Raw genomic sequence first — 22,146 nt, 5'->3', positions numbered from 1 at the left:
CATCACCCCCTGTCCCCCCATCCCTCTGCAAAGGGTCCATGTGCCATCTTGAATCTCTTTTACACAGGGGAAGAGGTAGGCACAGTGGCCTTCTTGCTCCCACTTGGGGCATCCCCTTTGGCTGAGCTGACTGTATATCAATGACCCAGATAATTGCAACGATCTTTCCCTCCCCTCAATGTTCAATTTTGGAAGAGTAAGGTCGCCAACTTGTCCTCAGGAATCAGGACAATCCATTATGGCAAGTTGAAGATCCCAGGACTCCTCAGCTGGAGAGATGTCACACATGAGTCTGGAGACGTGGGTGGCTGGGTGTGGGGAAGGCAGCATATGGGAAGGGGGGAGTGCTGGGGGCCAGATCTGGGGGTCCAAAGGATGTGGGTTTGATGTAGCTGGTAAAAGCTCGAGGATGGGGTGTGGTGAGATAACCTGCCTGGGCTCTATATAATCTGCAGGGGGGGACAATGCCCAGATGTGTTTTGAAATCATAGAAAGTAGGGGTCCCTGGAGGTCCAAGAGGGGAGGAGGGTGGTAGGAAGAGACCTCCTCCAGGGGCTTCTCCAAGGCTCAGGCTCACACTGACTCCTCGGACCTTGTAGAAACCATTGGTTGGGTCCTGAGGGGACAAAACGGGACTTGGTAAGGTATGTAAGGGTACAGCGGGGTGAGGGTCACTGATGGAGAGACACACTGAGATAGAGCCAGACCTAGGGGAAGACGAAAAGATAGAAACAGAAGCAGTCAGAGACCCAGAGACATATAGGCTGGTAGAAGAACAAAGTGACACAGAAAAACAGTGACAAGAGATGAAGGGACAGAAGGAGATGGGCAGAGAGACAGAGACAGAAGGATACAGGCCTGCTGAGGGGTGGTGGTGTGGAAGGAGATGCAGAGGGAACAAGAGAGAGAAATGGAGATCAAGATGTTCATTCATTCATTTGCCCTGCAGCCCTGAGGCTTTGATTCTGTGTCATGCCCTGCGCTGCATGCCTAGACATCTCTCACTAGGATAGACCTAGCCCTGTCCTCATGGAGATCCAAGCCAAAGGAGAAATGATGAATCACTAGATAGAGCCAGGAAGGTCAGGGTTGTGATGGAGGAAGTTCAGGGAGTGACTGGGACAGTGATGGGGGAATCTTCAGACCGTGATGGGGAAGACTAGCTCACAGTGGTCACGGCTATGACAGGTGAAACACAGACAGAATCATCAGGGCTAGGAGGAGGGAAGCATGAGCTTTCTGGAACCAGAAATGTTTGAATTGAGACCAGAGGAATGATGGAGAGAATTAGGTAGGTATGTGAAGAAAGGTAGGAGTGTTTCGGGCCAAGAGAATAGCATGTGCTAGGTACAGAGAAGAGAGAGAAGGGCTCTGGATTGGGGACTGGGGTCAGTGGGGCCTAAAAGAGATGGGACCCTAAAGGAGGTACAAGTTTGGGGAAATGTGAGGCCAGTGTGGAACCTGGTAGGTAGAAGGGGCCTGAGTGAAGCAACCAGGGAGAGGCATCTAGGAGGCCTGAAACATGACTGTGATGGGGAAAGCATAAGCAGACTGAACCTTGATCTGGGGCTCAAGATGGAGGCCAAGGCTGGGGCAGATATGTGGGCATAGTCAGCAGATAAACAAACTGAGACTGGAGGTGGGTGAGACAGCCCAGGAGGCAGCAAGAAGTGGGTGGAGGGGGTTAGCTGCCAGCTCTAGGGGCAACAGAATGAAAAAGGAGGTAACAGAAGTGGAGAGAGGGACTTCTCTGGTGGCGCAGTGGTTAAGAATCCACCTGCCAATGCAGCGGACACGGGTTTGAGCCCTGGTCTGGGCAGATCCCACATACCACGGAGCAACTAAGCCCGTGTGCCGCAACTACTGAGCCTGTGCTCTAGAGACACAACTACTGAGCCCGCGTGCCACAACTACTGAAGCCAGCACACCTAGAGCCCATGCTCTGCAACAAGAGAAGTCACCGCAATGAGAAGCCAATGCACCACGAGGAAGAGTAGCCCCTACTCGCCACAACTAGAGGAAGCCTGCGCGCAACAACGAAGACCCAATGCAGCCAAAAATAAAAAAATAAAAAGAAGTGGAGAGAGAGTTGGAGATACAGTGAAGGGAGCCCCTCTTTTCCCAACACTAACCTTGGTCTCCAGAGCTCCCTCCTCATCCAGAGCCAGGTCACTGTGGTCTGTGTGCACGATGGGGCCCTGGGGTAGGGTGCTTAGTGAAAGGGAGTGTAGAGGATCCTCTGGCCCCAGTGCCAGACCCCAGAGACCCTCAGTTCAAGATCTGAGGCCAGGCAGGAGGGACCAAGGGCACCTGAGAGCTGGGGTCTGGACTCAGGACAACAAGGAGCCCTAGGGACATATTGGGTCTAGGGAATAATTGGGTCAGGGGTGTATTTGGATTTGGGGGATATTTGGATCTGGGGATCACTGTTGGGACTACGGCTCTTTCTGAGTTTGGGGCACCCAGTTGTGACTGGGATCACAACTGGGACTGAGTTACTATTTGGGTCTTGAGGTACCGTCAGGTCTGGGGACCCTGGCATCCTACCTGGTCCTTGCTGCTGCCTGTCTCCTCCTCGGGACCCCTCGAACTGGAGCCGTTGCTGCTCCCTGGGATTCGCACCAGATTCCTTTGCTTGGAGAAAGAGGCTGAGGCCAGGGACATTGGGGGTGGGGGCAGAGGTAAATGATGGGGCTGGGTCACGGTCTGTGGAGACCAGTGAGCAGGAAGAGAGAGGACTGGGGCAAATCAGGTCAGGAGACTGGGAGAGAGCCCTGGCCTAGGAGAGTAAGGGGTATGTGACCCTGAGGAGATGGAGTTAGAGCTTGAGCAGGGAATCAGGTCCTGAATGTGAGCCAAGGCCAGTGAGGGTCTAGAGAGGCAGGACTGGGACCAGGTCCCAAGGCCAGGCCAGTCAGTGGGCAGGGCCTGTGTATGGGCCTGGGGTGGGGCTCAGGTACTGACCCTTGCCGTGGCGCCAGCAGCAGAGGGCCACCCCAGTGATGACCATAAGGAGAGTCGTGGCCACAGCGGCCACTCCAGCCACAATCCGCACAGTGGGCAGCAAGTCTGTGGGAAGAAGAGGAGGTTCCTGAGGACGCTGAGCAGGAACTGGGGAACCGGGCTTGAGGCTTTTGTAGGGAATCTCTGGGTTCAGAGGTCACCAAGTTTGGGGATTCCAAGTTTTGCAGTCCCCTAGCTTGGGTTCCCTGGGTTTAAGGACTCATGAACTTGAGGTTTCACAAGTTTAAACTCCCTGGCTTTAGGGAGTCTTAGACTTTGAGGGTATTTTTACTTTGCCTATATTTGGAGGTTGCCTTCTTTAGAGCGCCTAAGTGTGAGGGGTCTCTCAGTTTAGGATTCCGTATTTGAGGGAAATTATTGTTTGGGGATCTCAGGATTCAACGGACTCATACTTTTGAGGCTCCCAAGGTTTGGGGGTCTCTGCACTTGAGGATCCTCTGTTTGGGGGTTGTGGCATTTTGGGGGCTTGAAATATTCAGATTTGGGGTCTTCGGGACCAAGGACTCACCTCTACGTCCCAGGCTGACCTGGGTGCCTCCTTCGCCCAGCCGGTTCCGGGCAGTGCAGTTGAAGCCCCGGCTAAAGTCGGACTGCTGGGTCCCCGAAATGTGCAGCACAGAGATCAGGCCTGGACCCTGTCCCCCGCGGCCCTCTGGGGCTGGGAATGTCTCCACCAGGAACCGACCTCGCGACCCCGCCGTCAGGAAGCCCTCATCCCAAGACCAGACCTAGGGGCACAAAAGAGGAAGGTCACTGAGGAGACGAAGGAGGGCAGGAAGAGGAGGTCAAGGTTTCGGGAAAGTCACAGGTAATCACAGCAGTTTGGGGAGTCGGGCTAGGAGGTCTGGGATCACCGCTGGAAGGGCCATGAGAGGGGGGACTCTCCTTACCACGGCTTCTGGGGCGGGGGAGGCGAAGACTAGACACTGGAGGCGGGCGGGGCCCCTCAGGAAGGCGGGCGCAGAGTGCAGGGCGGTCACCACTGGGGGAGCTGGTTTGGAGATTGTGGACCAATCAGAGAGGCCCCAGCCCCCCAAGACCCGTTCTCAAGCTGGCGAGGCCAGGCCTGGGCACTCCCCACTAACTCCAGCCAACTAGGCCATGCCTCTCAACAAACATCGAACCCCTCTGAGGCTTGCCTTCCCTAGGTCCCGCTTCAATCCAAGGGCCCCAGCCGTCAGTTAAGCTCCCTTTCTCAAGGCCACGCCCCCTCCCATGAGCCCTCGCCCCCTCCGCCCACTTCTTATCCCAGGACATGCCAGGTCCACTAGGAAGCACCGCTTTCTCACCGTTCACAGTCAACCTAGCTTCCGCAGCGCCGCCCCCCAGGCCCGAGAGCCCCGGCCCGGCTCTGCACACGTAGTCGCCTGCATCCTCCGGCCCCACCGCGAGAAGACGCAGCGTGGGCCCAGAGGCCAGCACCTGGGAGAGGGAAGGGGCGTCAGGGGCACGACCATGGGAGAAAGCCCCATCTACTGCCAGCCATGGCCACAAGCCCCAGGTCTGGCCTCACCTGCGCGTCCCCGCGGCGGGTCCAGGTTACCCGTGGAAGCGGATTCCCGCGCCAGACACAGCTGAAGGAGGCGTCTTCCCCTACGTCCACGGATAAGGGTTTCGGCTTTGCCTGCAGAATCGGCCCGACTGGAGGAGACAGAGGAGGGGTCACATGACCAGGGAGGGATGCAACTTCTGACTTGGGATCAGCCACTCAGAAACGACACTCCCAAGGGCCATTGGGTTTAAGCCCCCAGTTCACAACTCAGCTCGTACGTCCGGCTCACAAGCCCCGGCCCCGCTCTCGCCCCGCCCCTACTCCACTTTGGTACTGATCCAGCACAGCCAAATCCCGCCTAAATCCTACTTCGGCCCCACCACCTCCCGCAGTCCCGTCACAGCCGCGCCTCACCGTAGCCCCAGTCCCATTTCTCTCACCCCACTTTGGCCACACCCACGGCCCCGCCCCTGCTCACATCGCACATCCAGCGCTGTGCTGCGGTTGGCGCTACCCACTGCGTTGCTGACCTCGCAGGACACCGGCGCAGTCAGGAATGAAGCGTCCGCCACTACCTCCAACATTGGCCCGCGGGCCCCAAGCACAGGGGAGCCCCCCTTTGCCCACCTGCGAAGGTGGTGGGCTGCGTTGTCCTTGCTTCCGAAGCACACCTACTCACGTCCTAGCCGCAGCCCTCCCCAAGCCTGTTCTCCCGGCTGGGGAGAAATGATCTGCGTCCTCACCTATAGCCGGTGACAGGAGGCTGGGCTGTGGCCTGGCATAGGAAAGTGACCTTCTCTCCCTCCTGCACTGTCTGTGGTTCAGCAGACAGAGTCACCACTGGGGGGTCTGTGGAGGTGAGTCAATGGTCAGCGGTGGGCAAGGACATGCAACACCTCCATTGATGACCTAGTAGTCCAATTCTCAGGTCCTCCACCCCAGGAGTCTGAGTCCCCCGTCCCCTCTTCCCTTTCAGCTACGAGTCTAGGCTTCCAGTACCCAATTCCCCCAGGGACCCGAGGTCCACAGCCCTGTCCTTTCTCATACCCTGAAGTCCAGGCCCCAGCTCCCTCTTTCCCCAAGGACCGCAGGCTCAAGGCCCAGTGTCCAACTGCACTCACACTGCAGGCTCAGTGTGATAGCTGTGTCCTTCCCCGCAGGCAGGGCCTGGCTCCGAGCCCGGCAAACCAAGATGGCTCCATCATCGTGGCTGGAAGGGGTCAAAGATAAGATGCTCTCTACTGACCCAGTGGTTCCTTCCTTCAACAGGGTCTGTAGGTTATGAATAATAATGATGATTTCATCTACCCTTAGGTAGTACTTACTTTATGTCAGGCACTCTTCTAGGCATTTATAAATATTACTTTATTTAATCCTCACAACTATCCTAGAGGTGCATACTACTATTAACTCCATTGTACAGATAAGTAAACTGAGGGACGGAGAGGTTAAGATCAACTAACGAGTGGCTGAGCCAGGATTTGAACCTAGGTAGTCTAGCCCTAGAGCCCTTATACTTAAGTACGTACCAAGGACCCCAAGCCTTGAATCCCTGCCCTCCCATGCCTCCTCTTGATGAGCTTGTGGTCTGAGCGGATCCCCAAATTTCCCTGAATGAGCAAGGGCTGGCACAGAGACTTGGACCTGACCTGGCGGAAGATGGCCCCGTCTAGCCGGACCCCATCTCGGAACCACAGCAGCTCAGGGGTGGGGCGGGCATCCCCACGGCTCCGACAGGTCACATTTGCAGGAACCCCAGCAACCAGAGACACAGAGGGGCCACCCAGCACCTGGGGGGGTTCGGGAGGCACTGTAGGGTGGATCTGGGGTCAGAGCTGGATCCTGGGCCCAGAGACCCTTATCTTCCCAGCTCTGACCGACCACTCCTCCATTCTCCCCGGACTCTCATATTCCCAGCTAGCACTGGCGGTCCCCCTGGGCTCCCCAGGGACAAGCGGGCTGGGTCCTCACCCAGCACGTGCAGCTGGGCTCGTCGAGAGCGGAGGCCTGCTTGTGTAGCTTGACATTCGTAGGATGCTTGATCCTCTAGCTCTACGGGCCTAATGTGGAGGTCGTGCTGGCCACTGGCTGCATTCCCTGATATCCAGTACCGGGACCACCCTGGAGTCAGGGAAAAGGCAGTCACACCATGGTTCTGAGTTCTTGGCCCCAGGCCTCCATCCCCAGACATCCCACACCAGAAAGACACTACCAAAAGTGGGTGCTGGGCCAGAGAGACACTAATCCTCTCCCAATCCAGAGTCGCTGCAAACTTGCTGGGGGGTGGGGTGTGTGTGTGTGTGTGACAAATTCAGGAAAAAAAAAAAGCAAGAAAACAATTGCCATAAAAGTCAGATTAGATACTACCTCCTGGGTGAGGAGGGAGTGGGCTATGACAGGGGAAGGGAATAAGGAGGGCTTCTGGGGAGCTGGCAATGGACCTGGTTAGTCGTTACATGGCTGTCTATTTTAGAATTATTTGGCAAATCTTCCATTTATGCTTATAAGCCTTTCTGCACTTATGCAATATTTTACAATAAAAATTAAAATTCCCAAACCCTATGGGTCACCTCCAAAGAAGAAGCTGAAAATTCTGAACTCCCAAATGTTTCCTTGAGCCCATTCATTTCCCAAACTTGAAAACGTCAAATTAGAAACTTCAGTTATAGCCCAAGCCCAACACCCTCACCCTGGAGTCAGCCCCTCCCTGAATAGATAGAACAGCCTCACCTGGCAGGTCTCTTTCGCCCCCTAGAGCCAGCCCATCCTTAGTCCACTGAACCAGCCCCCAGTATGCGCCCAGGGCACAGGGCAGACGGGCCTCGTCCCCCAGCAGTACTACCAGGTCTTCTGGCTGTTGCAGGAAGTGGGGTGACAGGCCTAGGAGAATGGGGCGGAGGAGCAGAGCAGAGCTTAGCACATTCAAGAGTTCCCTCACTCAGGAGGGAGTTCAGTCCCCAATCCCCTCTGCCCTCAGATCCAGAAGCCCAGGGTCCCAGAGTTCTCCTCCCTCAGATCTAGGAGTCTGAACCCTCAGCTGCACTTACCACAGTAAAGCGACAACTGGCAAACAACCCTCTCTTGTATTTATCTGCCCCTGCCCCTCGCGGTACCTGCACGCCCTCTGAGGCAGAAGAAGAGGACAAGGAGTGCGGGGACCAGCATCCTGAGTGTGTGTCCCCCAAGATCCAGCAGACTTGCTGTTGCACTGGCTTCCCTGCCAGCTCCTTCCTCGGCAGCACACCTCCCACCACTCTAGCCTGGAGTCCCCTTCGCTCCCAACACTTCGCTCCAGGCTAGAAGCACCCCCTGTCTCCGCCGCAGGCTCCGCGGCTCTGAAACGCAGGCCAATTCCGCGCGCTCGGTCTCGGAGAGACCCTGGAGGGCCTGATCCCCCTCGCCCCGCCCCGGCCCGCCTTCTGGGAGACCCGCCCTCTTCCCGCTGAGAAACTCCCGCGGCCCAGACGCGGATGAATGGGGGCACGCAGGGCCGGGTCCCCCCAGCGGGAGGACACCCCAGCGCCCTTTCAGTCTGGGAGCTGGAACACCGGCTGGGTTGGACACCTGCACCCTGCCGGGGTTGGGGGATGGCTGGGGGTGAGGAGGAGGGAGGGGAGAGAGTGGAAGAAACTTGCTCAGCCCGGGTCCTGGAGGGACCGCGCTGAGTGGAAACGGAGCTATAAACGGGAACCCCTGGGGACTCGCTAGTTTCCGCGCCCCGGAGAAGCCGGGCCCAGGGCTCCTCTGGGCCTGGTGGGTCAGGAAGAGGGCACCGTGTTTGCCTGGGGGGCAGCTGGGATCCCTCGAGAAGGGGGGGTTCAGCTCTCCCCACCTCAAAACCCCTTCTCAAAATATCCCTCTGCCTGCCTTGTTGCCGCTGCAAACCATAGCACGTCTTAAGATCCAGGAATCCAGGCCCGCAGCCCCTCCTTTCCCAGGACCCTGCGGTCCGGGACCACCCCCTCGCCCCACTCAGCCGTGGTTGCCGGGCGACGGCTGGGAGGCGGTGGTGTCCGGGCGGAGTCAGGCGGGGAGGCTGGGAACCACGCAGCTTGTCCTGACGGCTACATGCCGCCCAGCTGGGGCGTTCCCACGCTGCCGGCCCGCGGTACGCTGCGCAGCTGGCCGGACACGTGGGAGGGACCCTGAGCCGACAGAGCGGGGACTGGGGGCCTGGGGGCCTGGGACCCTGGGTCTGACATTCTTGAGCCTGTAGGGACTGGGGCTCCACACTCCGTTGTTCCTGAGCTCAGATTCTTGTGTCCCTAAATAGCAGGGGCATGGATCCCCAGGATTCTAAGACTAGGGGTTCAGACCTCTGAGGACTGAGAAGCTAATGGCCTGAACTCCGAGTTTCTAAGGAGTTGGGGACTCAGCTAGGTCCCCTGCCTGCAGCAGAGTGCAGTTGGGAAAGGATGACCTGGGGTCAGAAAATCTGGCCTTAAATCTTAGAGTCAGTGGATTTAACCACCAATCTCTCTCCCACCCCCACTCAGGCCCAGGAGGATTTGAAAATCAACAGACAGTGAACATCTGCCCTAAGTCCTGTGTGTGCATGGGGTGGGGGTGGGGGGGGAAGGACTGGAGGCCTGAACTCCCAGGTCCTTGGGAAGAAGGGGCCTGGACTCCAGAATCTGAAAGGGTAGATCCTGGGGGCCCAGACTTCTAGAACTCTTGGCTTTTGTTTTGGGGATCCAGCCCCTGGATTTTGAAACAGGATGAGCTTGGGTCCAGGACTCCTGAGTCTTGGGGTGGAAGTCAGGTAGTAAGGCTGTTTTTCCAGACACCTGACATCACTTCCCCTTCCTGGCTCTCTGGGGCCACAGACATGGAAAGATGGAGAGCCTGAGGTCCCAGGAGCATCCAGAGAAGGAAAACATCCAAGGTGGAGGGTGGAAGGTTTGTGCTAATTAAAGGTCCCAGCAATGGACAACTCTATGCCCTGGCCCCGAGGGACACCATCTGGTGACGGCACTGTGAGAGAACCTCCAGCTCTGCATCCAGCCCCATTCCCCAGGAGGCGTGGGGGTGTTGGGAGAGGGAATGTGGGAGGAGGGCAAGGTGTCTGGAATGGGAGGGAAGAAGAAAGATTAGAGGGAGCGTCAAGCATGGAGGTGTGGGGACTCAGGCCAGTTGCCCCATCTTGTTTCTGGATGAGGACCAGATGGGGGTCATAGTGGGGAGAGAGAGAGAAAACAAGCAGTTCCAATTCCTGCAGGAGATAAGCAGGCAGAAGAAGCTTATCCCATGTGGGTGTGTATGCGCACACTGGAGTGGGGAGGGCAGGCCAACCAGCATATGGTTATAAAATCCAAAGATGTGACAGTCAGGAGGACTCAGAGATGAAGAAACAAATGAAAGAAAGACACACAGTCATAGGCTGACTGAGAACAAATATTTATTGAGCTCCTGGTGTGTGTGAGAGACAGAGTATGGGGTGGGGGAGAGATAGAGATGAGAACAGAGACAGAAAGTGAAAAACAGAGAAACATACAGGCACAGACAGCGACAGAGTTAAAGGCTGGCTGACATGTAACCACCTAATGGAGAGAGAGACGGGGAGAAAGACACTGAGTCAGAGAGGGAGAGTCTCAAGGCGATGGAGAAAGATAGGAAAATAAATCGAGATGGATTGAGGGAGGGAGAGAGACAGAGACACCCAGAAGGCAAGAAGAGACAGAAAGAGATAGAGGGAAGCTACGTGAACTAGAACTCACAAGGCCCTTGCCAAAGTGTTCCCACACTGGGCTCAGTGCTTGTGGCCTCGGACCCTACCTGTCACTCCTACCCACTCAGATTGCCAGGCACACTTAACACCTTAGACATTTACACGCTCACGCACTGCACAAACTTCCACAGATCACAGCTCACTCTCACTTTGCCCAGGCTCACACGCATGCTCACACACTCACAAGCACTTCACACGTATGTGTGCACACAGATATCGGCACTCTCCCAGTCCCTCTCAGACACTCTTGCACACTCCTCAGCAGAGACCCCTGACGTCACTGAGCGGGGGATGTCTACTCAAAGAAGGAAGGGACTTGAAGGTCAGCTACCAGGGTAGGAAGAGCCGAAGAGTCTTACCCCCACGCTGGGTCCAGCTCTCAGCTCCCCATGCTGAGCTGGGACCTCCTGGGTCTGAACTGCCCCTCCTTACCCCTGGCCCAAGCCAGGCCCTTGGGGTCATGGGGGCTGGGGAGGCACCGAGGAATGTGCCTGGCATGTGCTGACAGGGGATTTCTTGCTCCAGCTGTGCCAGAAGGTTGGGCAGAGGCCTGAAGCTGGAGACGCAGGAGGGTGCCTGGGGGAGGTAACAGTGTGAGGACGAGATTCAACTGAGAACTGGACCCAGCTCCGCCACTGACCGCATCCTCGCTCTCCTGGGCTCCCGGGGCCTGGGCGACTCAGCAGTGGGTCCTCCCTGAGGGGCTATGAGTGGTGAGAGGAGACCAGGGGTGGGAGTGGCACAGGAGAAGAAAGAGAAATAGACACTGACTTCAGGGAAGGAGATAGAGACTGAGAGAGAGAGAGAGAGAGAGAGAGAGAGAGAGAGAGAGAGAGAGGGAACTTTAGACACTGACTTCAGGGAAGTGTGAGGACGAGATTCAACTGAGAACTGGACCCAGCTCCGCCACTGACCGCATCCTCGCTCTCCTGGGCTCCCGGGGCCTGGGCGACTCAGCAGTGGGTCCTCCCTGAGGGGCTATGAGTGGTGAGAGGAGACCAGGGGTGGGAGTGGCACAGGAGAAGAAAGAGAAATAGACACTGACTTCAGGGAAGGAGATAGAGACTGAGAGAGAGAGAGAGAGAGAGAGAGAGAGAGAGAGAGAGAGAGAGAGAGAGAGAGGGAACTTTAGACCAGGAGAGCACGATAGAGAGAATACAGGAGGGAGATCAGAGGGGACTTAGGGCAGGAAGAGAGAGAGAGAGAAAGACAGTGTGGGGGAGGGGAGACTGACTCCTGGGAGGAGAGAAAAACAGAGAAGGAGAAGAAGGAAAAGAGAAACAAAGAGAAAAGTAAGAGACGGAGACATGGAAAGGGACCCAGAGCAAGACAGAGGCAGGCGCAGGGGGCGGGCAGTGGTCCGTGTGGGAGCCGCAGGCAGAGGGCCTGGGGCGGCTCCGAGGCTCCCCATCAGGACGCCGCTGCTCCTTACGGGGCTGCTGACGACAGGTGAGTGGGATCCTGGCCGGTGACCAGAGCCAGGTGGCCCTCATCTTCCACCCACATTCTCCAGGCAGACCCTCTGCCCTCTCCTACTGACACCTCTGTGTCCCCAGGCCTGGCCCAGGTGGCAGTCCCTGCCTCAGCCCCCCGAGGCTTCTGGGCTCTGCCTGAAAACTTGACGGTGGTGGAGGGGACTGCCGCTGAGCTGTGGTGTGGGGTCAGCGCCCCTGGCAGCACGGTCCAATGGGCCAAAGATGGGCTGCTCCTAGGCCCCGATCCTAGGATCCCCAGTTTCCCGCGGTATCGCCTGCAAGGGGACCCTACGAAAGGTAAGGGACAGGAGCCTGAGATTCTGAGCCACCAGCAGAGGCTGACCGTGGCCCTGACCTGGGGTCCTCCCTGCAGGTGAATTCCACCTGCATATTGAAGCATGTGACCTCAGCGACGACGCGGGGTATGAGTGCCAGGTCAGCCGCTCAGAAACAGGCCCTGAGCTCGTGTCGCCCAGAGTGATCCTCTCCATCCTGGGTACGGGTGAGAGACCTCCAGGACCCACGAGTCTGGACTTCCACCCTCGCCAGCTCCAGGGTCCAGGAGTCCAAGCCCCCAGTTCCCCACCATCCACTTCCTTAGACCCAGGGTGCAGAACTCATTTCCTGAGCAATGAGACACAAAGCCCAAATCCTCATATCCTTCTGGGTGCTTCTGGCTTATCCCAGACCCTTTCTCACCAGTGCCCCCCAAGGTGCTTCAGCTGACCCCCGAGGCAGGGAGCACGGTCACGTGGGTAGCTGGGCAGGAGTACTTGGTCAGCTGTGTGTCTGGGGATGCAAAGCCAGCACCTGACATCTCCTTCCTCCTGAGTGAGTGCGGGTGAACGGATGGGGGCAGCAGGAAGCCCCTGGAGTGGGGAGGGGATGTGTCCCTGCCCAGGGTTCTCCTGAGATGGGATGCAGGAACAGGCTTGGGGAGATGCTGAGGCCAGTGTGGGACCCAGTGGATGGGAGGGGACATCCAGGAAAGGTACCGAGGAGTTCACGGGACTGCTAGGCCGGGACTCAGGGGAGAGGTTGAGCCTCCAGATAGAGATACGGGTGTCCTTGTGGTGCAGCAACGGGAAGCTGAGGTGATGGGGGTGGGTAATACAACCCAGCAAGGAGGGGAGGGGAGAGGGAATTCCCTGGCGGTCCAGTGGTTAGGACTCTGCACTTCCACCGCAGGGAGCACGGGTTTGATCTCTGGTCAGGGAGCTAAGATCCCTGCAAGCCAGGTGGCGTAGCCAAAAAAAAAAAAAAAAAAAAAAAGGAGAGGAGGGGAGAGGCCCAGGCCAGGACTCAGCCCTGAGTGAGGACTCCAGGATTCAGGGAGGCTGGAATGTGTGGAGGGAATGGACATAGTGTTTTTCCTCCAGAACCAGGAGGGAGGGGTTGTATGTCCACCCTGAGGAATTCCAGGCCATGATCCCCAGGATCTACCGTGGGGGAAACCTGGCACCCCTTCAGCCTTCTTGTTACCCCAAGGTGGACAAAGAATTTCTGACATCTCTGCTAATGTGAATGAGGGATCCCAGGAGAAACTCTTCACCACAGAGGCCACAGCCAGGTATGGAAATTGGGGTGCCCTCCCCGCAGACTGATCCCCACATTTCTCCATGAAAACCCCATATCCTAGGGATTCAAGCATGGAAACTTGGGTCAGGTAGGGACATCCGGGACCCAATTCTTTACCCTGACACTCCAGGGGATCAATTACAAAGGTTTTGGCCGGGTGTGGGCCTCTGGGACCCCAGTTCTTGCTGTTGACCCCGAAATCTCTTCCGTGGAACTCTAAGTCCTAAAGGAAATCATCATAGAGACTTAGGCCAGGTGTGGGGGCCTGGCATGCCCCCCTCTTCACCTTGACTTCCCAAATTTCAGATGATGGCTCTGACTTTAGAACCCCAACTTCCCACCCCAGGGTGACACCCCAGAGCTCGGATAACGGGCAGTTACTGGTCTGTGAGGGGTCCAGCCCAGCTTTGGACACCCCTATCAAGGCTTCAGTCACCGTGAATGTTCTGTGTAAGTGGGGAACTGAGTCAACAGTTGGCAGTAAAGATGGGAAGCAGGAATTGGGGGGGCCCGGGGAGCACAGGGATTATGAAAGGCTCAGACTCTCAAGGGGGAAACACAGGGGTTCAGAGGCAGGTTGTGGGGCCTGGAAAGAATGGATGGGGTCCCCAGGCCCGCGACTGCTGTTCCCCAGTCCCCCCAGGACCCCCTGTCATTGAGTGGCCAGGCCTGGAAGAGGGGCACGCGAGGGCAGGGCAGAACCTGGAGCTGCTGTGCACGGCCCGAGGGGGGAATCCGTTAGCCACACTGCAGTGGCTGAAGGTGAGGGCAGAGGCGGGTCTGGAGATGGGGGAAGGGGCAAGGGCCAGGAGCCGGCCCCGAGCTGGCCCAGGCCTGTCCCTGTCTCCAGAACGGCCAGCCAGTGTCCACAGCCTGGGGCACAGAGCACGCTCAGGCAGTGGCCCGCAGCACGTTAGTGATGATCGTGCGGCCGGAAGACCATGGGGCGAGGCTCAGCTGCGAGGCCTACAACAGCGTATCTACAGGGATCCAGGAACGTGGGGTCACGCTGCAGGTCACCTGTGAGTCCTGGTGCCAGCTGCCCACCTGTCAGTCTGTGCCCCAGAGAACCATCTGTCTGTGTCCCCAAATCATGCCTGTCTGATGCCGAAGACCTCATCATCTGTCCCCAGTCTCCTCTCTGTCTGGGCTCATCTGTGAGCCGTGCAGCCCAGCTCAGTGTCTCTCCTCTGTCCATCATCCCTGCAGTTCCCCCCAGTGCCATTACCATCCTGGGCTCTGCATCCCAGTCTGAGAACAAGAACGTGACACTCTCCTGCATCACCAAGTCCAGTCGCCCAAGGGTCCTACTGCGATGGTGGCTGGGCTGGCGGCAGCTGCTGCCCACAGAGGAGACGGTCATGGATGTGAGGCGGGGGCCGGGCTCCTGGGTCTGAGGGAGGAGGGAGCTGAGGGCACAACTCCTGGATTTGGGAGAGGAGGGGTCTGGCAGCTTGGATGCCTTAGTGCCTGGGGAGCAAGCAGGGACTGGGGCCCAGGGCCTCCTGGGTCTGACAGAGGAGAGGGTGGAGATGATTCACACGTCCCTGCTGGGGTCGGGGGTGGACCCAGGTCACTGGTACCATGGATGGGGGTGCCCTACTCCCCCAGTCTGAAGCTCGCTCCCTACCAGGGCCTGCATGGTGGCCACATCTCCATGTCTAACCTGACATTCCTGGCGCGACGGGAGGACAATGGTCTGACCCTCACATGTGAGGCCTTTAGTGAGGCCTTCACCAAGGAGACCTTCAAGAAGTCACTCACCCTGAATGTGAAATGTGAGGCTCCACCCTCACCCAGGGGTTCCCCATGCCTTAGAGACACCCCCACCCTCAGGTCCCAGCTGGGAGAGAAAATCCACTCTTCCTGGCTCTCCCCACAGATCCTGCCCAGAAGCTATGGATTGAGGGCCCCCCAGAGGGGCAGCGTCTCCGGGCTGGGACCCGGGTGAGGCTGGTATGTTTGGCCATTGGAGGCCATCCAGACCCTTCCCTCACCTGGTACAAGGTTGGTGCCAAGCAAGGGTTGTGGGGTGGCCGGGAATGTGGGGGAAAGATGGAGCCCCTTCTCTCCTCCTCTTGGGAAATCTTGGGAAACCTGAATTTCTTGAAAAACACTGGAGATTTTGAGTTTCGGCAGGGAATTGGAAAAGACAAACGCCATGAGAATTAAATGCGACTTTAGAAAAAGTGAGGAAATTCTGGGAAAACAGTGAGAATCCTAGAATAAAAGAAAGAATTCTGGATCCGGATGGGGAATTCTAGAGAAAAGGCAATTAATTTCATTAAAATTAAAGGAAATTCTGGTGAAATCTTGGAATTCAGGTGAAACGGCAGGAATTTTAGGGAAAGACTAAGAATTCCAGAAACAAAGACAATGGTGGGCAAAGCCTAGAAATTTGGGGGGAAAGACTAGTAATCCTCCAGCACATTTGAAAAATCCATTAATATTAAATTGAATTCTTGGGACTTGGGGGTAAGAAAATGAAACTCCATTAAAATTTAAAAATTCTAGCAGAATTCTGGGAGACTCTTGGGAAATTAGGAATCTAGTGGAAATTCTGGGGGAAAGACTAGGCATTATAGGAAGGAAATTGAATTCCATTTAATTGGATGGAATTTTGGAGAAATGCCACGAATTGGGACAATACAAAGGATTCTAGTAAAAGATTAGGATAATAAGAGCATATTGGGGAAGGATTCAGAAATTTGCGACCAGCCAATGGAATTAAGGGAAAGATCAAAGGAAATCTTTGAGGAAGGTGGGGAGTTTAAGAAAAAGAACTAAGGACAGGCAAAAGTGAAGGAATTCTGGGAAAGGTTTGGGAATTCCAAGGGAGTTTCCTGGCGCAGGGTGTCTGGTAAACATAGCTGGAATGAATTTTGAGGAGTGGGGCTGACGGTCAGCCGAGGGCCTCCAGAGAGCAGAGGAGGCGTGGGGGCGGGGGTAGTGAGGCGTGGGACTGACTGGAGGCGGAATCACACAGCAGAATCTCGGGGCTCTGGGGGGGCCCAGTCGGCGGGAGGGATTCCGGTAGGATGTGCTCAGTTCCAGTCCCCATTCCTCTACCCTAGCTGGTGCCCACGGAAGGGGGCGCCTTTTCCTCATCACACGAAAGCTTTATCTGGGCTGGCCGCCAACCCAGTGGGGCGTCTCGCGGGGAATGGCAGGGCTACCCGCGGTCCCCCAGTCAGTCTCGGCCCTCAGGACTCGCGCACAGTGACCGAACCGCGGCCGCCCCAGGAGCCACGGCGGGTGCAGCTGGGAAGTCTGGAGAAGTCCGGGAGCACCTTCTCCCGAGAGCTGGTGCTGATCACCGGTCCGTCGGACAACCAGGCCAAGTTCACGTGCAAAGCCGGCCAGCTCAGCGCGTCCACGCAGCTCGTGGTGCAGTGTGAGGGGCCGCACGGCCGGGCTGCGGGGGCGGAGGGCTGCGCCGCGGCGGGGAACTGAGCCGGAGCCGTGGCTGGGGGCTGGGGGATGGGGGGCGGCTGGGCGGGGCCTGGGTCACTGCCGGGCGGAAGCAGGCCGGGCCTCCTCCTCACCTCTGAGCCTCGCTCCTCCCACCGGTGCTCGAAGTCCCCCCAACTAATGTGACGATCCTGGCCAACGCGTCGGCGCTGCGCCCCGGGGATGCCTTAAACCTGACGTGCGTCAGCGTTAGCAGCAACCCTCCGGTCAACTTGTCGTGGGACAAGGAGGGGGAGAGGTGAGAGTGCGAGTGGCCCCGTCGCTCCCTGGTTCTGGTCACGCTCCTTGACAGTCAGAATCCCGGCCCCCACCCTACTTGCCGTTCTGTCCAGTACCCTGCCCAGCACCCAGACTCTGGCTCTGGTCCTACTCCCTGCCCGGTCCACAGGCTGGAGGGTGTGGCCGCCACGGCCCGGAGTGCTCCATTCAGAGGCTCCGCCGCCGCTAGGAGCGTCCTTCTGAGAATGTCATCCCGCGACCACGGCCACCGCGTGACCTGCCGTGCCCACAGCACCGAGCTACGGGAAACCGTGAGCGCGTTCTACCGCCTCAACGTGCTGTGTATGTGCGCAGGCCTGGCATCCCTCTTGGTTCCCGCCTGACCCTATCCTATACTACGTGGGTCTTCATCCTGATACTGTCTTTGACTTCCATCCTAAACTTTGAAACTTTCCTGACCTTTATCCTCACACCCGACCCTGCACCAGCTCCTATCCTGCCCAACCCCCATCCTGCCTTTTGTCCTCTATCCTTACCCCTGACCATCACCCCCATCCTGAACCCTCTTTCCATCCTTAAAGCTGACTCTGGCTTCTGAACCTAACCCCCATTTCAGCTCTGAACTTAATTGCTACCTTGTACACAATCTTAAAATCTAGTCATGATCTCGACTTTAACACTTCATGCCTGCACCTGATCTCAAATCCTCCCCGGATCCGAACCTTACCAATCTTGACTCCCAGCGGCGCCTCCTCCGCAGACCCTCCAGAGTTCCTGGGTGAGCAGGTGCTTGTGGTGACCGCGGTGGAGCAGGGCGAGGCACTGCTGCCCGTGTCCGTGTCTGCCAACCCCGTCCCGGAGGCCTTCAACTGGACCTTCCGCGGCTACCGCCTCAGCCCAGGTACAGGGAAGGGACATGAAGAGGAGCGCAGGTCTACGGGACTCCGGGACGGGAGGGTCTGGTAGGCCCCTCAACCTTTACTTCCCCCAGCTGGCGGCCCCCGGCATCGTATCCTGTCTGGTGGAGCTCTGCAGCTATGGAACGTGACCCGCGCTGACGATGGCCTCTACCAGCTGCACTGCCAGAACTCAGAGGGCACCGCTGAAGCTCTCGTGAGGCTGGACGTACACTGTGAGCCCCCTCGTCACCCTAGGCAACTAGGGAGCTTTGGGAGCCCCGCCCACCGTGGAAACCACACCCACCCAGGGAATCTTGCCCACTGTGGAGTCTCCTCATTGTGGAAGCTCCACCCACCCAGGGATTTTCACCCATCCTGGAAGCCTCCCACTCTGGGAGCCCCCACTGTGATGGAGCCACGTCCACTTCGGGAAACCTGCCCACTAGAGAGACCCTATGTAGAATCTCTGCCCACCTACTCCCATCAGGAAGCCAAGCCCGCTGTGGAAGCCCCACCGCCACACAATTCTGGAAGCCCACTGCACCTACTCTTGTCACTACAGTGGTATAGCAGAGGGTGGGGACAACCTCATTAACCTTGAGAACTTTACTCCAAAGGCAGACTTTATCACACCCATAACTTTCTCGGGCACCTCTAAGACGCCTCTCCCACCTGGGGCCCTCTTCCACCATGGCCTGTCTGGGCCCAAGTGCCTTCCCCAAGCTCCTCCCTTCCCTAGATGCTCCCATCATCCGAGCTCTCCAAGACCCCACTGAAGTGAATATTGGGGGCTCTGTGGACATAGTCTGCACTGTTGACGCCAATCCCATCCTTCCTGAGATGTTCAACTGGGAGAGGCTGGTGAGGATCCAACCTTTGGTAAATGGAGGGGGCTGGGGGGATGTGATTTCTTGACTGTGAGTTCCTTGGGAGGAGGGTTCACGTCTACATGACCCTCTATAACTATGTACTTGTCCGGGCATGCTCCAAGAACTAACTGTTGAATGGCAGATGGATGGGTGGATGAGTGAATAGATAACCAGGTGAGTGGGTGGGCAGGTGGGTGGATATATGGATGGATAGGTAGATGGGTGGATGAATAGGTGGATGGATGAATGAGTGGATGGAAGAAAAGATGGACAAATGAACAAGTGAATGACTGGATAAATGGATCAATAAATGGGCAGTTAGCTGATTGAATGAGAGAAGTGAGTAGATTAGACTAGAGAATAGATGGATGGATAGATACACCATCAGTGGAAAAGATGTCTGTGGAAGGATAATGGGTAAATGGATGGATGGATGGATGGGTGAGTGTACAGGCCAATGGAGAGATGGAGAGATGGATAAATAGGTAGCTAGATGCATTGATGAACAGATGCATGTATTTATTGGTGTGTGTGTCTGTGAGGAAATAGATGGGGTGGATGGGTTGAGAGATGGAAGGGTGACTGGACAGGTAGAAGGAAGACAGATGGTTGGATGAATGAATGGGTGAATGGATGAATGGATGGAGTGAGAGGTTGATGGATGTATGGATAAATGAATGAATCGATGGATAGGATGGTTAAATACATGGATGGATGGGTGGGTAGATGGTTCCAAGCATGAATGGTTGAATAAATGGTTGGGTGAGTGGTTGGCTGGATTGGTGGATGAATGGATGGATCCATGCATGAATGGTTGGATAAATGGATGGATGGGTGCATGGGTGGATGACAGCGGGAATTTTTTCTTTGCTAGGAAGGGTGATCGTGGCTGGGGGAATGAGGCTACAGAGGGGATCCGGTTTGGAGGATAATGGAGCTGGGGCCAGACTTGGAGACCATCTGCTGAGTCTTGTGCCTCCAGGGAGAAGAGGAGGAGGACCAGAGCCTGGAGGACATGGAGAAGATATCAAAGGGGTCCACAGGGCGTCTTCGGATTCACCATGCCAAGTTGACCCAGGCTGGTGCTTACCAGTGCATTGTGGACAATGGGGTGGCACCTCCAGCCAGAGGGCTGGTCCGTCTTGTTGTCAGATGTGAGTAACAGCCAAAGCCCTAACTTCAACGCCTGCCACTAAATCCACATATCATGTCCTTCCATACACCTCATGTTGACCTCCAACCCCTCTAGTTGCCCCCCACGTGGAGCATCCCTCTCCTCTAACTAAAGTGGCTGCAGCTGGAGACAGCACTAGTTCTGCCACCCTCCACTGTCGTGCCCGAGGTGTCCCCAATATCGTCTTCACTTGGACCAAAAACGGGGTCCCTCTGGATCTCCAGGATCCCAGGTGAGCCCAGGACCAGCCAGGTAGCAGTCCAGCCCTAACTTTGATCCCCCAGCCCCAATCACCCTCCCTGAGTCCCTGCCACACCTCCTCTCCAGGTACACAGAGCACACATACCACCAGAGTGGTGTCCACAGCAGCCTCCTGACCATTGCCAACGTGTCCGCAGCCCAGGATTATGCTCTCTTCACGTGCACAGCCACCAACCCCCTCGGCTCGGACCACACCGATATTCAACTCGTCAGCATCAGTATGGTGGGAGGGGGCTGTGAGGGTGTTGGGAGGGTGCTCCCCTAGGTCAATCCCCAAGTTTCTGGTTGCTCTCAGAATGGCAGTGTTCCTGAAACCTGAGAAGTGTTTATGAATGAGGATGGAGTTTTTGCCTGCCCCGAAATCCCAATGGAGACTGGATTTTTAGGGAAACCCACAACAAAGGAAAAACTGGAGGGGTTTTCTTATTGGCCCAAATTACTGAAAAGTAGATTTTCAGGAGTCGCTGGATCTAGGTTCAGCTGTCATCAAGAACTCCCCATCTCTCAGGACCGCTTTTCCCTGTGTTGGCTTTATTGTGAGATGTCTGTTAGACATCTAACAACCACTATGAGAAGCTTTTCAATAAAGTGAGGCTTCCTAACAGTGGTGTGAAAGTACTAGAATTAAGATCCATTGGTTCCACTTGGCTCCCAGCCCATCCCTGATCCAATCAGGTGGTGAGGGGAAGACAACCTGATCTGATTGTTGCTTCTGTTGGCTAGGCCTAGTCACATGTCCATCCTACAAGGAGTGGAGTCACTTCCGTCAGAAGCACGTGGCCTGAGAATGTGGGCGAGTGGTTCTCCAATGGATATTCAGGGTTCTGTCACCAGAAGAAATGAGGGGAATGGCTATGAGATAGGCACAAAAATCCACTACAAGAAATATATATCATACAGTCAATCCTCCTTCTTTGTGGAGTCTGTATTTGCAAATTTGCCTGCTTGCTAAAATTTATTTATAACCCTCAAATCAATACTCATGCTGCTCTCTCAGACATTCAGGGGACTGTACAGAGCGGGTGAAAAATTTGAGTCACCCAATGAGTACATTCTCAGCTGAGGTGGAGCAAGACAACACTCTGCTTCCTTTGAGCTCTCATATTTTGCACCTTCGTGCTTTTTGTTAGTGATTTTGCTAAATAAAATGGCCCCCAAGAACAGCACTAAAGTGCTGTCTGGTGTTCCTAAGCTCAAGAAGTCTGTGGTGTGCCATTTGGAGAAAATACTTGTGTTGGATAAGCTTCGTTCAGGTGTGAGTTATAGCACCACTGGGGCTGTGAGTTCAATGTTCATGAATCAACAAGATATATTAAATAAGATGTCTTTAAGCAGAAACATGCATAATACAAGGTCATGTGTTAATTGGTTGATGAAAATGTGACTAGAGGCTCCTGGGAATCTAAGCCTGCATTTCCCCTAGAAGCAATGGTTTGGTATTTGCTCGTTGAGGGTTCACAGTGACTTTAGAGAACATGACCACCATGAATAATGAGAATCGACTGTATATTTAAAATTATGCTTAAGGAATCTGGAAGGAATCTTTCAGAATCCTTCTGTATCCTCTGACTATGTCCCCCATCCCTTACCTCAAAGGCCGCCCTGATCCGCCATTGGGATTGAAGGTCGTGAGCATGACCCCATACTCGGTGGGGCTGGAGTGGAAGCCTGGCTTTGATGGGGGCTTGCCACAAAGTTTCCAAGTCAGGTGGGTCCCTGTCATGGCAGGAAGGGGTGGTAGCCGATAGGACTGGGGCACCTCCCTGAATGACTGCCCTCCCTTTCATGCAGGTATGAGGCTCTGGGGACTCCAGGATTCCTCTACACGAATGTCCTACCACCCCAGGCCACCACCTTCACACTGACTGGGCTGCAGGCTTCTACACGATACAGGGTCTGGTTGCTGGCCAGCAATGCCCTGGGCGACAGTGGACTAGCTGACAAAGGGACCCAGAT

General features: G+C 56.1%; 2 protein-coding genes across 2 annotated transcripts; one reads left to right on the top strand and one right to left on the bottom strand.

The window, feature by feature from the left end:
• Nucleotides 1-236: 236 nt before the first annotated feature.
• Nucleotides 237-11,163, bottom strand: KIRREL2 (kirre like nephrin family adhesion molecule 2). Its single transcript, XM_024132756.1, has 17 exons — nucleotides 11,159-11,163; nucleotides 7,630-7,682; nucleotides 7,247-7,396; nucleotides 6,488-6,637; nucleotides 6,166-6,326; nucleotides 5,638-5,788; nucleotides 5,260-5,365; nucleotides 4,995-5,143; nucleotides 4,538-4,665; nucleotides 4,314-4,446; nucleotides 3,915-4,015; nucleotides 3,533-3,752; nucleotides 2,967-3,069; nucleotides 2,548-2,656; nucleotides 2,133-2,198; nucleotides 578-616; nucleotides 237-308 (listed from the first exon to the last, which is right to left on the bottom strand). Exons 1-17 carry the CDS (start codon nucleotides 11,161-11,163, stop codon nucleotides 237-239), a joined length of 1,896 nt encoding a protein of 631 aa, XP_023988524.1.
• Nucleotides 11,164-11,551: 388 nt separating this feature from the next.
• Nucleotides 11,552-22,141, top strand: NPHS1 (NPHS1 adhesion molecule, nephrin; the record flags this gene model as incomplete). The annotated part of the gene is made up of 22 exons (XM_028485792.1): nucleotides 11,552-11,693; nucleotides 11,801-12,016; nucleotides 12,093-12,215; nucleotides 12,422-12,550; nucleotides 13,208-13,289; nucleotides 13,644-13,747; nucleotides 13,932-14,059; nucleotides 14,148-14,319; nucleotides 14,507-14,664; nucleotides 14,931-15,075; nucleotides 15,180-15,304; nucleotides 16,505-16,691; nucleotides 16,877-17,006; nucleotides 17,157-17,329; nucleotides 17,748-17,888; nucleotides 17,979-18,119; nucleotides 18,626-18,747; nucleotides 19,738-19,909; nucleotides 20,005-20,161; nucleotides 20,257-20,408; nucleotides 21,787-21,898; nucleotides 21,982-22,141. Coding segments are annotated over exons 1-22 (3,171 nt in total), but the record flags the coding sequence as incomplete, so codon positions are not given.
• Nucleotides 22,142-22,146: the final 5 nt, after the last annotated feature.

This window comes from Physeter macrocephalus, unplaced genomic scaffold (genome assembly GCF_002837175.3).
Source record: "Physeter macrocephalus isolate SW-GA unplaced genomic scaffold, ASM283717v5 random_611, whole genome shotgun sequence".
Lineage (NCBI taxonomy): Eukaryota > Metazoa > Chordata > Mammalia > Artiodactyla > Physeteridae > Physeter > Physeter macrocephalus.
The sequence above is the reverse complement of the archived record's forward strand: the minus strand, read 5'-3'. Positions and strand labels throughout refer to the sequence as shown.

What these genes read in the sequence shown, in the direction of transcription:
- KIRREL2 (XM_024132756.1), bottom strand. An exon ending in TATCACACTGAGCCTGCAGT is followed by an intron (nt 5,366 to 5,637) that starts GTGAGTGCAGTT and finishes TCACCTCCACAG; the next exon opens with ACCCCCCAGTGGTGACTCTG. An exon ending in GGTCAGCCTGGGACGTAGAG is followed by an intron (nt 3,070 to 3,532) that starts GTGAGTCCTTGG and finishes TTCTTCCCACAG; the next exon opens with ACTTGCTGCCCACTGTGCGG.